This window comes from Siphateles boraxobius, unplaced genomic scaffold (assembly GCF_051911475.1).
Source record: "Siphateles boraxobius isolate OS27281-9 unplaced genomic scaffold, OSU_SipBor_1 102, whole genome shotgun sequence".
Taxonomy (NCBI): domain Eukaryota; kingdom Metazoa; phylum Chordata; class Actinopteri; order Cypriniformes; family Leuciscidae; genus Siphateles; species Siphateles boraxobius.
Window position 1 is genome coordinate 655182 of NW_027508703.1, and position 14620 is coordinate 669801.

The 14620-nt window shown below is 45.4% G+C and overlaps 1 protein-coding gene across 1 annotated transcript in view; it reads left to right on the top strand.

Annotated features, from left to right (window-relative positions):
- The first annotated feature begins 12278 nt into the window (after nucleotides 1-12278).
- Nucleotides 12279-14620, top strand: part of pamr1b (peptidase domain containing associated with muscle regeneration 1b) — an 83427-nt gene continuing 81085 nt past the window's right edge. The window contains exon 1 of the mRNA XM_077245535.1: nucleotides 12279-12796. Within this exon, the coding sequence (XP_077101650.1) occupies nucleotides 12673-12796 (124 nt within the window). The 5' untranslated portion in view covers nucleotides 12279-12672. The remainder of the gene's footprint in view (nucleotides 12797-14620) is intronic.

The window sequence follows — 14620 nt, forward strand, 5'->3', positions numbered from 1 at the left end:
CATAAAAGCTTTTTATTTGTTTTCTTTCTAATTGTCCTTGAAATAGTGGTCAAGAACCCCCCCCCCCCCCCCCCACCCCCACCCCCAAAACAAAAATGGTTTTGCCACTGATCAAAATTTGATGTTGTCATTTGATTTGAAGTTCAATAAGATAATGTTACGCTCAAAATGTCCGGTCAGCACAAGTCCGGTGCTCAGAAAAGAAAAGAAAGGAGAAGAAGAGAAGAAGAAAATAGAGGCCTTCGAGATGTCCTAAACAAATATTTTAAAAAAGGTGGTAACGGTGAAACTGGAACTAACGTTAGTAAAGTCAACGTAGAGCAAGGTAAGAAACAGCGCAGCCAACGTTTTTGAGTGTTGTCGAAGACCCGGTACTTCGGTACCAAGTCGGTACTATTTTTTTTTTAAACGTCACGCCAAAGTACCAGGCTTTCTCAAACCCGGTACTTGATGCACGTGCATGCCCGAAGCGCGTCCAGTTGCGTCCTCTTCATAAAAGTGCTGAGACATTGCTACCGGCGGTGCTGCTGATGTGGTAGCTGTAAATCCACTTGCTGATAAGAAAGGAGGAAAGAGCCACATATGGAAATATTTTGGATATTAGCTCATAATAGCGACGCGGCGCGCTCGTTTTTACAGGCGCGCCTAAGTTCATTGTTGCATAGCAACGACAGACGCCACGGGAGAGCACGCGCTCGTGGAAAGGAGAAAGTATTAGCAAAGAATTCATTGATTTCTAGCATTAGCTTTACTACTAGATATATTTATTGAGATGAGAAATAAAAAGCCGGCTGAAATGCGTCACTGTCATCATCTGTGAACAGATAATGGGCCAGATCCGAGTCTATTTTTGCTGCGCTGCTCATGCTTAATTAAAAGTGAAAGCACACTTTTGATGGACAAAAAATAAATATGATTTCACACAAAAAGTGCCCAAAATGCACAGATTTTGCATGTCTGTGTTTTAACAAGAACTGTAGTAGGCTATGTCAGAAAAGAAAATGAAGTTATTTATAGAAAATGTACCCATTTAAACGTGTTTTTATTATTCAGTTTGGGTAAAAGTATATGGTGTTTTATAAAAATAAAAAATATCGTGGGGGGTGGGGGCCCATCTAAGATTATCTTGTCCCGGGCCCATGCAAGACTGTCAGCTGGCCTGCATTACAGTAATCTAGTCCAGAGGTCATGAATTCATTAACTAACTTTTCTGCATCAGAAACAGACAGCATGTTACGTAGCTTAGCAATGTTTCTGAGGTGGAAGAAGACTGTTTTTGTAACATATGAAATACGATTTTCGAAAGACAAGTTGCTGTCTAATATAACTCCCAGGTCTTTAACTGAAGATGATGAAGTTACAGTACATTCTTCTAAATTCAAATTATATCTAAGAGATTCTGTGTACAAGTTTTTGGTCCAATGCGTAATACCTCAGTCTTATATGATTTTAGATAATGATGATTTTAGACAACTTAGATAATTTTGAGATTTCAACTGGTCGTGATGAAATTCTTATAATATTACCAAGTGGCCAGAGGGCCTAACAGATCCTTCCAGCACTCCATAATTTACTGACGTTATCTTAGATTTTTTCCCATTTAAATAGACAAAATGGCAACGGTCTGATAAGTATGATCTAAACCAGCTTAATGCCTGTCCCTGAAAACCAGTGTAATTTTGTAGTCGATCTAAGAGTATTTTATGATGTATAATGTTGAACACAGCACTAAGATCAAGTAAAACTAGTATTGATATAGAGCCTTGGTCAAAATCTAGAAGTAAGTAATTTGTAATTTTAACGAACACGGTTTCTGTGCTATAGTTGTAAAGCACTACAATTGTTCTTGAGGGGCGATAATTAAGGCTGAATCATAAAACGCTGTCAAAGGTTGTACATTTACAATTGTATTTCTGATGCTTTTGATTTTCTTAGAGAAGAAATTCATAAAGTCATCACTACTCAACTGTGATGGAATATTTTGTTCAGGTGATGTCTGTTTATTTGTTAATCTAGCCACTGGACTAAATACAATTATTTTCTATTAGTTTGCAGAGATGCTCAGCCCTGGCTGCTTTTAGAGCCTTTTTCTAATGGGAAGTGCTATCTTTCCATGTGATTCTAAATACCTCTAAATGAGTTTGTTTCCATTTACGCTCTAGATTACAAGTTTCTCTCTTGATAGCATGTGTAGCACTGTTGTACCATGGTGCATTACCTTTGACTCTATCCTTTTTTAATCTGACTTTTGGGGTTTTGGGGCCCAAGGCGATCGCCTACCTTTGCCTAATGTTAAGTCCGCCTCGGGTCTGCTCACTACCACATTATTTGTGACAGAAGAACTGACCAAAGCCAAAGTCCCTTTTAAGGAAAGTTGATTGCCATGGTGGCCAGATTTGCAACACCTACGGGCAGCTATTTCGGGCATCCAAGACCAAGTCCTATGCATTTCAATATGGGATCCCTGAAATATCAAAAGCTGCTTGCCAGACTCACAATTATTTCAAATCAGCAACAAGATCTGACATGAACTATACCATACAGGTGATTTCTTATGCTCGAATGGCATTAAAAGGGCTTAATTTTCAGGCTAAACCAGCCAATGCACATGAGAAGTCCTAAGCATGTGTCTCAGGTTTCTATGGGAACCGGAGCTTCTAATGGCAGCTGCAGTGATGCAATGACTTTACAAATCAGCGATTGGCTCTTTTACTTAGAAGGCGGGACGTATTCCGTCATATTGCGAGTCAAAGTTTCTCACATTCATAAGTAGTAGGAGTGAACCGTCCTTCTATATCTATAGTGTTTGCCAAAACCAAAACGGAGAAGGACTGTTTTCTCCAAAATGGCTGGATGCTGAAGGAATATATGGAGGGCTTTCTTAGAGCTCTACAACGAGGCATGCTGGGATGATGAAAAGCTCAACCATCTCTTCTGGCGAGGGATATCCTTGGTGCTGTTGGGGAAGGATCACTGTCCTTTCACCGAGTTCACTGACTACACATTGCAATCCTCCCTCACAATAGTTGTTGAGGACAGCAACAACATTTCCAACTCCACAGCACGTTCCTTTGATAGAAGTAATCTTTCTGCCTTCTCCAGACAGGACTCCTCATCCCAGCCCCGCAGACCTGACCTCAACACCTGAGCCCGCCACGGATATTGAGCCCAAGCCAGCTCCTGGCTTGGACCAAGTGCGAGAGCTGCCTCCCACAATGGAGCCAGAACCTGCCAACGCATCCGTTCAGGAGCTAAACGGAAGCCACCTCTTTGGCCTGAACCAGCCATCTCGATGAAGCCAGCTCCCAACCTTGTTCCCACCACTGTTAGCACTTCTGGTACCTGTTGGATTATCCTCTCTAATCCTGTCACATGTCCACTCTGTTGTCTCCATCATGTTGGCTTTGCGTAGTCCCTTGAATTTTCTGGATGATCCACTCCCACCCTGTCACCTGTCCAACCCATTGTCTTCTTCAACAATGGCTCCGTCCAGTCCCCAGGGCTGTGCCCCCACTGCAGGCTCCCACCAGCTCTCCGGCACCATCTCAGGTCTCTTCTCAAATAGCCAAGCTCCTCTGACATCACCTCAGACTTCCAGGCCCATGACTTCACCTCAGCCTGTCAGACTGTTGGCTCCACCTTCATTCTGAGCTCCCTCAGTTCTGTCGTGGTTCGACATTACTCTGGCTCCCCTAGGCTCCCTCATCCCTCCAGCCCCACCTTGGTCACTCTTAATCCTGGTTCCCCAGCTGATATCCCAGCCTCCTGCTGAGCCTCAGCCCTTCACCCCTTCAGCTCCACCAGGTTCCTCCTTCCAGTCTTACCCTGCTCTGCCAGGCAACTATCTTCTCCTCAGTCGCACAACCCGGTGGTGTTCCTTCTGGCCCGTGACTTTGAGATGGGCAGTCACCCCCATGCATTTGCAGGGTCTCCACTGTCATTTGCTCTGTCTCCGTTGGTTGGCCCCAGGCTCCGGTCAAGAGACCAATCAGGGCTCCACCTTGGCCTCCATCAGTGCCGCTATGGTGTTCCCATTGACTAACTCCTCCTGTTTCGTGTCCAACGCTTGCCCCTCACCCTCCTCCGAAATCCGAAAAGGGAGAACTGTTAGGGTTCTGTCTTGTTTCGTTGTGTTATTGTTCATGTGTCTTGGTTTAATGTAACCCTTTCAGTTTAGTCTTCATTGTGCATTAGTTTACTTTCTGATTACGTTTACCTGTTTCTCATTTGGCTCCTTTGTTTACTTGTGTATACATACTCCCTGTTCTGTTCAGTCCTTTGTCGGTTCTCATTTTTGATAAATGAGGTTAGTGTATGTCTACTCTGTGTATATTCCTGATTCTACTCTCTGAGTTCATTAACATTTGAGTTTTCCTGCAACATGCGTTTTCTCACTACCACAATGTACGGCCCGTACAGAGAATGCTCTAGAGCTACAATAATATGAGATTATTTGTATATCTACTTTGACTTTACTTAAACTTCAAAGCAGCACTTTAACTTAGATGCAACACCCTCAAACATGCACTGTCTATCTTGCGGAGTGCACTGAATAGTATTTCTGCAATCAGGCTTTATGAGTGTGACCGTTTATGCCTAGAATACAATAGACTAGACTAGACTAGAATAGAACAGAATAATATAAAATACAAGGCAAAAAATGTATTTCCTTAATCAGTTATTTTTGTTTTATTTTTTATTGTAATATCTGAACATCGAGCACGACGACAGCCTCTCTATCGCTGCATCTGAGGAGGACTGGCCGTTCTCTCTAGACTCCGTCACTGCTTCCCAGTCTGAGGCCAGCGCGCCAGCTACCAGGACCTACTCCAATGCGGAAATGCTTCGGATCCTGACGCAGGCCGTTGCGGACCCCGAGCTTGAGTGTTCCTCGCCCGAGGAATCTCCTTAAAGCCGGCTGGATGGCTGTTTTCTGTCGGGGCGCCAGCAGACCCCTCGTCACAGGCCTGTGCCGTGCACGAGGAGCTGACTAAGGCATGGCGCGCTCCTTATTCAGCGCGTGTGGAATCGTCAGATTCTGCAACGCTCTCCTCCGTGGACGGCACGGCGGAAAAGGGCTAAGAGTCATTGCCGCCCCTCGAAGAGCCCGTGGCCGCTCATCTTTGCCCGAACACAGCTGCTAGCTGGCGTGCTAGAGCTGTTCACCCCAACAAACCCTGCCAAAACACTTCAGCCCTCGCTGGCTGCGCTTATTCCACCTCCGGTGAGGCTGCTTCGGCCCTGCACACGATGGCCGTGCTGCAGGTCTACCAGGCCAAACTCCTCCAATCCATTGACGAGGCTAGCCCGGACCTCCGAAGCGCCATGGACCTAGCCTAGCGTGCTACCAAGGCTACAGCACAGGCCATCGGGAGGAACATGGCGAGCTTGGTCGTGCTCAAGCCCCACCTCTGGCTCAATCTCACCGAGATTAAAGACGCGAAACAGAACGAGGTTCCTCGACGCCCCTGTATCCAGCTCCGGCCTCTTCGTCCCGGCGCCGAAGGGGTTCTCTGAGAGATACACGGAGGCACAGAAGGCGTCCCAAGCTATGCGACACTTCTTGCCGAAGCGCTCGAGCTCCGCGTCGAGCAAACCGAAACCAGCATCGTGCTCGATGCTGTGCCGCCGAAGTCATCCTAGCACCACAGTTAAAGAGAGAGGGCTCGTGTCTCGCACTAGCTGGACCACCCTCGAAAAAACCTGCAAAACTTCCCACAGCTCCCTATTCAGTTCAGACGGCTGGGGATTTTATTATTGTAAACAGGCCCGCAGCAGTGACCGCGTCTTTACAAACAACCGCCGTTTTCACAACGACCCAAATAAAGCACAAAAAGAGCATGTTTCGCAATCACAACACACGGGTTCATGGTCCCCCTTCCCTGTTGTAACACTGACTTCCCCCCAGGTAAAAGCTTGTACAGTCAGTCCAACACTCAGTATGTGCACAAATCACAATGTAAGGGTTTCAGGTCCCCCTGTATTAGGCGACCCATCCCAATCAGTGTGCCAATCCCTAGCCACACGGGTTCTGGGCTGGCAAGCCATCTCCGGTGTGTCGAGTTGGGTCATAAACATTATAAAGCGAGGCTACTTGCTCCAATTCGCTCACAGACCCCCAAAGTTTCAAGCGGTTATCGAGACTTCAGTGAGAAGCAACGTGGGTCATGTGCTTCGCGCCGAAGGGCAGAATTTTAGAGCTAGTCCCCCCTGCGTTAAAACATTCGGGTTTCTACAGCCGCTATTTTCTAATCCCAAAAAAAGTCGGCGGTCTCCGACCCAAACTAGATTTGAGACATTTGAACAAGGCTCTCATGAGAAGGCCTTTCAGAATGTTAACTATCAAACACGTCCTCGTGCAAGTTCGCCCGGGGGATTGGTTTGTTACAATGGATCTGAATGATGCATACTTTCATATTCAGATAAACCCTCGTCACAGGCCATTCTTGAGATTCGCCTTCGAGGGTCAGGCTTATCAATACACCGCCCTGCCGTTCGGTCTGTCATTGGTACCCCGTACATTGACGAAGTGTATGGATGCAGCGCTCTCTCCCCTAAGACTTCAGGGAGTGTGCGTGCTGAATTATCTCGATGACTGGCTGGTGCTGGCACAATCGAGAGCCGAGCTACTGGCTCACAGGGTTTTGATTCTCGGCCATTTCGATTTCCTGGGTCTCACAATCAATGTTTCAAAGAGCAAACTGACCCCCAGCCAGAGCGTGGTCTTTCTGGGCGCAGTTTTAGACTCTGTGACGATGACGGCGCGGCTCACACGAGAGTGCGCGCTCTCGGTGCAGACGCTTGCAGCCTTGTTCAATGCGCGCGCCCCTGAAGAAATTTCAGAAACTTCTCTGTCTCATGGCAGCAGCATCATCAGTACTTCAGATTACTGCACATGCGGCCGCTGCAGCACTGGCTGAAATGCCGTGTGCCAACCCATGCGTGGCAGTCGGGCAGCCTGCGCATCATGGTGAATCACGGTTGTTTAAGGACCCTGATTCCCTGGCGGGCTCAGGACTGGTATCACAAGGGTGTGACCATGGGAACAGTTTTCGGGAGGAAAGTGGTTTTTACAGATGCATCCATCCTGGGTTGGGGAGCGCTGCACGAGGGCAAGCCTGCCTCCGGCTTCTGGTCGAGCACGGAGCAGAGCCTACATATCAACTGTCTGAAAATGAAAGCAGTTGGTTTGACCCTAAAAGCATTTCTGTCAAACCTCAGAGGTCACCACGTCTTAGTCCGCACGGACAACATGTCAGTGGTGGCCTACCTAAATCGCCAGGGTGGCATCAGGTCAGGCAACCTGCATGCTATAGCGAGAGACCTCCTCTTATGGGCACAGGCCAATCTGAGCTCTCTGGGAGCAGCGCATATCCCTGGCGTCCAGAATTCGGGTGCGGATATGCTCTCACGGGGCAACACTCCCCTAGGCGAGTGGTCCGTGAACTCACAGATGGTCAGTCTGATTTGGAGTGTGTTCAGCGAGGCCAAAGTCGACCTTTTCACCTCAAGAACCAACACCCATTGCGAAGTGTTCTTCTCGAAGAGCAGAGACGCGCTGGCCCATCTCTGGCCCAACCACCCTCTTTACGCCTTTCCCCCCGTCTCGATGATTCCACAAGTCATCAAGCGGGTCAGGGAGAGCGGATGCCCAGTCCTTCTGGTGGCCCCCCTTTGGAAATCCAGACCGTGGTTTCCGGAGTTGGTTCAGTTATCGGACACAATCCCCTGGCCTGTTCCAATGAGAAAAGACCTCCTCACACAGGCCAACGGGACAATATGGCATCCTCGACCCGATTTATGGGCTCTTCATGTATGGCCCCTAAACGGGTACCCGGGGACCTTCTTGAGAAGGTCTTAAGCACTATCTCTGAAGCTAGGGCCCCGTCTACTCGGCGCCGTTATGTTTTGAAATGGTCGGGTTTTTAAAGCTGGTGCTCGAAAAATCGTGTGGACCCAGAGACACTGCAGGAGCTGTTGGACGCAGGCCGCTCCCCGTCCACGCTCAAAGTGTATGTGGCATCATGCTCTGGTGGCTGGCCAAACACTAGGAAGAAACGATCTGGTGGTACGTTTTCTAAAAGGTGCTAGGAGGATGAACCCATCCAGACCTCCTTCTGTGCCGCCTTGGGACCTCTCCATGGTCCTTGGGGCTCTGAAGGGTCCGCGTTTTGAACCGCTCCAGTCGGTTGGTCTGAAACCTCTCTCACTAAAGCGAGTGGGAGATCTTCAGGCTCTCCCCGTGAGCCCTTCATGTTTGGAATTTGGTCCAGATGACTCCAGGGTCATTCTCAAACCCAGGCACGCTTATGTACCCAAAGTGCTCTCTACTAGAGGCTGACACTTTATCGGGAATCCCACGGGTCACGGGATTCCCGTGGGATTCCTGCAGGATGGGAGTCATCTTTGCTATCAATCACGGGATTTGGACGGTACAGGATAAATCGTTAACGGGAGCAGACGGGAGCGGGAATCAACCAATAGCAAAGACGACAAAAAAAGAAAAAAGTAAATGCACCATTTTGTAGTTTCCTTTTAATATTCCTACAATGTAACGCAATTAAAAAATAACTACACGACCCAGCCGTCCCAGAAGCCATCAGTGCTTTTTGTCACGGCTTACCGCCGGAGAGCAGTGATGGAGGGAGCTAACAGCCGCGGAGAAGTCGATGTGGCAAAAAATGATTTACAGCGCAAAGCCAGAAGTAATGACATGTCTATTAAGTTCACAGAACTGGTCGGAAAGTCTGAAATATTAATTAAGTTTATGAGAGTAGAATGTGACGGTGATAGCACAATGTACGCTGCTTGTAAGACATGCTTAGTCTTAGTCAAGTACACAAGTGATTCAGGGACGAGCGGTCTGAAGAAGCACACTTGCAAGGCAAATTCGGGAAAGAATCAGCCAAGCATCGCTTCGTTCATCAAGCGAAAATTGCCGTATATGGGAGCGGTACAGGAGCGGGAGTCAGTTTAAACAGGAGCGGGATGGGAGTGGGAGTCAATTTACCAGGAGCGGGATGGGATGGGATTATTTTTTAAACTTTGGTCTGGGAGTGGGACGGGACAAGATTTCTTTCTATGGGAGTGGGACGGGACAGGAGTGAAAATCCACTCCTGTGTCATCCTCTACACTCTACGTCATTCAGAGCACAGGTTATTACATTATTAGCCCTTCCCCCTTCTGCCGAGGATGGGAAGGTTAATCTTCTCTGCCCTGTCAGAGCGCTGAGAATCTATCTGGAGCGTTCTGTGTCTTTTAGGCAAGAGCTGTCAGCTTTTTGTCTGCATGGGTGGCCGATCTAAGGGTGATCCAGTCACTAAGTAAAGACTGTCTAGATGGATAGTGGATGCCATTTCTATGGCATGTATCTCAGTGGGTCAGGATTGCCCTATTGGTATCAAGGCCCACTCGACTAGGGGCATGGCCTCGTCATGGGCTTGGTCATCTGGCTTTCCCATTCAAGATATTTGTGATGCGGCTGGCTGGTCCTCACCTTCCACATTTATGAAGTTTTAAAATATGGAGGTGCCTTCCCTGCAGGCGAAGGTACTTTCAATATGATAAAGACCCGACAGTGTCTGGTCTTGTCTAAAAAATATTACTGTGCACCATCACATACAAATATATATATATATATAAAACGCGCTTTGGCCGGTTGTAATTTCTTATACTAATAGTCCCGACGGTGTCTGGTTTTATTAGTATATTATGTTGGTTTGTTACTAACACAACAGACGGTGTCCGGTCTGTTATATATACTTGGTTTTCTGGCTTGTTCTGTGAGCTCAGCGGTCCTGAGTTGCAGTGGCAACCAGTTACTTATAGTGCAGCATTTTGCATGGCGTCCCTACTGTGTATAGCTACGCAATACGAAGTGACCGTTCGAAAGGGAACTACTCGGTTACTGTCGTAACCTCAGTTCCCTGAGATAAGGAACGAGTATTGCGTAGCCGGCCGCACTATAGTAACCTGGAGAGTTGTCTCTTCAGTCGTTAAAACCTGCTATAATGGCGAATTCGGGGGAATATTATAGACTAGGGCCACGCCCCCTTGACAGTCTCTGACAAGTAATGATGTAGGGCTATGTAGGGTCTGGACCAATCAGACACACACTAATTATTCATATTCACTATATTTAATGAATATAAAGGTCTATGAAACTCTCCCCCAAAACTAACCTCACAAATGAAGTTACTTTGTCAGCCGGGTGTCCGGTTACAGAACACTTTAAGACTGATAACAGACTTTACGACCTTAAAGGAATGTGGCCACATGCGCCACATGCTTAAGAGAGAGAGACCATCTTTAATTAAATAAACTTTGCGGTGTTACTCTGATCTATGAAGGAACATGCCTCACAGAAACTGTGATGATTTACTGTCTCGTGTACTATTAGGTATAACAACATGGTATGTTTGATTGGGGTGTATGTGGTTGAACAACCACCCAACGGTCAATATAACCTCACCTGTATCATGCTTCCTAGCAAATTAATCCTCATTTAATGACACACACTTTGATGTACATCACCTTCTCTTAGAATGCAATGTGAATTTGTTATGTCTATTTGAGCTTGAATGAACAGTCTAAGCATGCTGGGGACAAAGACCATAAATCAACTAAGAGCCGCTTCCCCTCTCGGACATGTCACCTTACTCATAGGTCCATTCAAACCTTAGGGGTTGGTTCTTTCTCAGGGTATACCAGAGGCAGGCAACAGTGACCGCCCTCTCTTAGTTTTTTCATCCAGCCGCAACACTGTTCTGGTGAGACTGGGGAGCCCCCTCCCCCTCCACGGGGGCCCCAGGGCCCAGCAGGCCTCGATTCCAACCAGATCCGGCCTCATGGAATAGAGAGAAGACTCTCTCACAAAGAACCAAGGACAATCTCAGGAGTTTTGGAACAAAGACTCCAACCAACAAAGACTCCAACCAACAACGACTCCAATCACCCATCCTTCCGACTTCCTCACTTCTCCTGGGTGCTCAGCGTGGCCTCAACAGAGTCCCAGGCCTTCACCAAACCAGTCATGCGTTCCTGGAGAAAGAGAACGCTCAACCAACTTCCACTTGACACTGCCGGAACCATCAACGACTCCAATTTTCAACAACTTCAAGAATTGTTCCCATTACAAATGCAAGTATTCAATTCAATGAAATGTGAAAATGAAATTCTGATGGTTCTTCTCATAGACCCTCTTCCGGTTTCCAATTTCATCCTATCACTAACCTATTTATGTATTCATGTGTGTATGTTGTTTAGTTTATTTATATTCATATAAATATCTATATTTAGTTAATAAAACTTGTACATAATATGTATTTGGTTCTGTTTTGTTTGCAATACAAGTCACTTTACGATCACGGTTTTTGCTACTGGCTCAAAGTACTGTACAGGCGATGAAATAATTATTCTTCGGTGGCCATGGAAGATACCCTTTATTAGAATAAATTAATAATCAAAATAGTTCGTTGGAAGAACTGATTAATTGATTGTAATATTAATTCAGCCACATCAAGTTAATCCAATTAACTGACCCAAATATTTATAATTAATAATAACAAGATATTATTGATTATTAATATTTCCAAAAAGCTGAGTTCCTTACAGCTAGCTCATTGGTCGCACGTCAGAGGCGCCCGTGCCATTGGATGTGCAGTTGCCGCAGCACAGCCTATGAGCGAGCCAGACGCTCAATTTGCTAGCTGTGCTTATACTTTTACACATAAGGTTCAGTAAATCGGGGAAAAAGAGTTTCCCCACTGCGTATAGCTACGCAATACTCGTTCCCTATCTCAGGGAACTGAGGTTACGATAGTAACCAAGTAGTTTATTTGTCTTATAATTTTTCTTATTTTTCTTAAACATTCCTAATTCATTTTTTTTAGCATAGAATATAATAGAAATGTGTGTGTGTGTGTGTGTGTGTGTGTGTGTGTGTGTGTGTGTGTGTGTGTGTGTGTGTGTGTGTGTGTGTGTGTGTGTGTGTGTGTGTGGTTCAGGTGACATGTTACGTTACAAAAATGTCCCCACAAAGATGGCAAATATCCAAAATCCTTTTCCTTGTGGGAACATTTTATGAGGAAAACATTTTATAAATCATACTAACTGATGTTTTTTAAAACATGAAAACCCAACGCGTGTGTGTGTGTGTGTGTGTGTGTGTGTGTGTGTGTGTGTGTGTGTGTGTGTGTGTGTGTGTGTGTGTGTGTACTTTTCTTCTGTAACAGTGAGTTTGTTCTAACAGCAGAGCTGATGATTAGTCAAGACTCTTACAAAGCTGGACTCTGAAACCTGAAACCAAGGGAGGGGAGAGAAACAGAGAAGGAAAAATCACAGAAAGAGAGAGACAGAGATAGGAACTTTCACTTTTGAGTATAGCCGGTTTAAAGAGACAAGGAAGATGTGCTGAATGTGTAAAGAATGCAAGAGGTTTGGGACCGAGAGAAACTGGGGGAGTATGCAGGGAGAGAGAGAGAGAGAGAGAGAGAGAGAGAGAGAGAGAGAGAGAGAGAGAGAGAGAGAGAGAGAGAGAGAGAGAGAGAGAGAGAGAGAGAGAGAGAGAGAAACAGAGTGGGAAAATGTGAGTCAAGAGGGAGGGCAGTACAGAGTAGAGGTGATGTCAAAGCAGCTGAGCTCAAAGAGTAAACAGAGCTTCAGACTGCAGCATGTGTTTATCTGCACCGCTGCAGGGCCGCAGCCAGCGGAACCAGCACAATCTTCTCTCTCTGCCAGGCTTCACCATACTCATCATCTTCCTCCTGGTGGCCCAGGGGATGGCCTGGCCATATGGTAAGTCTCATTTAATTGCTTTTAAAAAGTCATGGAGAGTCACACTCTTTTGTTGTCTGAGAGTCAATGTCATGAACTGTTCCTCTTTATTTGTGTGTCTCTTTCTCTCTCTTTTTTATGAGGTATAGAAACTGTTCTAGCCTGTCATTGTGATTGAAAACCCTGTTATATGTTACAGTTATTTGTTGTTTTGCATTACCTTAATGAATTATATTCTCTTTTGTGATGCTTTAAAAAAAATCTCCCATCTGATTTAATGTAATGTGAAATTTGAAAAAACGTATTGTCATATTCCAAAAGTGGGCTAAAGGCACATGTTTAAACGTGATTTGTCTACTCATATTAATGAAACCTTTAGATAGAATAGACAGACTTTAATGGTGTTGCTCTGTATCTGGCTTCAAATCTAGGAATCTAATGAAAATCTGTGTAAAAGACAAGATTGAACTGAGGCCATGAACTTCATGATTCCCATTCAAGGGATTTTCCTGGATTGATCTTACAGACCCCAAGATGCTATTCATGCTGTGACTGTTTTTGGCTCAGATAAAGAGACAGATCATTGGCTTTGTATTCCTATGCTCATCACCCTTTGGAACAGATCAGGCAAATAGATAAAAAAAGTACATTTTCAATAGAACTCTTCGCATTCATATTCTCAACTCACATTTTGAAAACAAGTAGTTCAATTAAAGGTTATGCCTTACCTCAAGAATACACTGGGAAATTTATAGAGTGCTACATATGCACAAAACATTCCCCAGCAGAGGCTAGTTAGGCAACAAAGACATTCATATTGCACTGTGGTTTCCTCTATGCGTGGGTGAAAGTATATAGAGGTTAGTGGTGGTTATTCGGAGTGAGAGTTTTTTGTTCCATGGCTGCTAATCCGTTCAGGCCTGTGGAATATCCAACTGCTTTCCTAAAATGTGAACACTAACATATCAAGTAACATTGATAGCAACAGATGCTGGGGTCACACTGCATTACACTCAATCAGGGATAATTCATTTTGAATTATTACGTTTGCTAAAAGCACAGTTTGTTTGTGCATATTATCTCTAATTCCATACATTGTGTAGATCAGGGCATAGATCTTAAGGAAAGGGTTTTCTCAGTCAAGTCAAGTCACCTTCATTTATAAAACGCTTACAAACAGGATTGTTTCAAAGCAGCTTTACAGTGATAATAGAAATTACCATAACAGATTGTTTAGGCTTTACCACAGCTCTAGGACAAAGTTATTGTCCAGCTAAATATAGTCTTGATTGATTCACTTCTGTTGCGAAGATCATTAGTTATTAACTTAGGGGCCGCTAACACAACACCGTTCTAACAGAAAACCCTTAACGCTCTCCGGCCGCCCATCCGCACAAAACAGTGCTGATGTCTCGAGAACACACTCCTTGAAATAGGTTTGAAGGTGAAAATGATTATCCGTTTCTCTGCGCAAACCTCAGAAACGCAAACGCAGAAAACGCAGACGGCGCGCACATGCGCATCTCGTGTTCAGTCGATAGGTATGCGCGTTTGAATATATATGTGCACAGGTGTGTAGTCCTTCTTCACAAATCAACCCTCAACAAACTACTTGTCTGGTCATACATTTTTGTCTAGCCACACAGCCCTGTTCCTTGAGTCCCAGTATTGCACATTTTGTATGTTTCCCTAATCAAACACACCTGAGTCAGGTCATTAGGTCATTGGTAAAGATCTTAAATGGGTTTAACAGAAAAAATTAGACATTCAGAATGCTCCAGGAACAGGGTTGAGAACCAGTGCTTTAGGAAAACCTTGGCAAAATGGAAAGGCCAACTTCTGGGT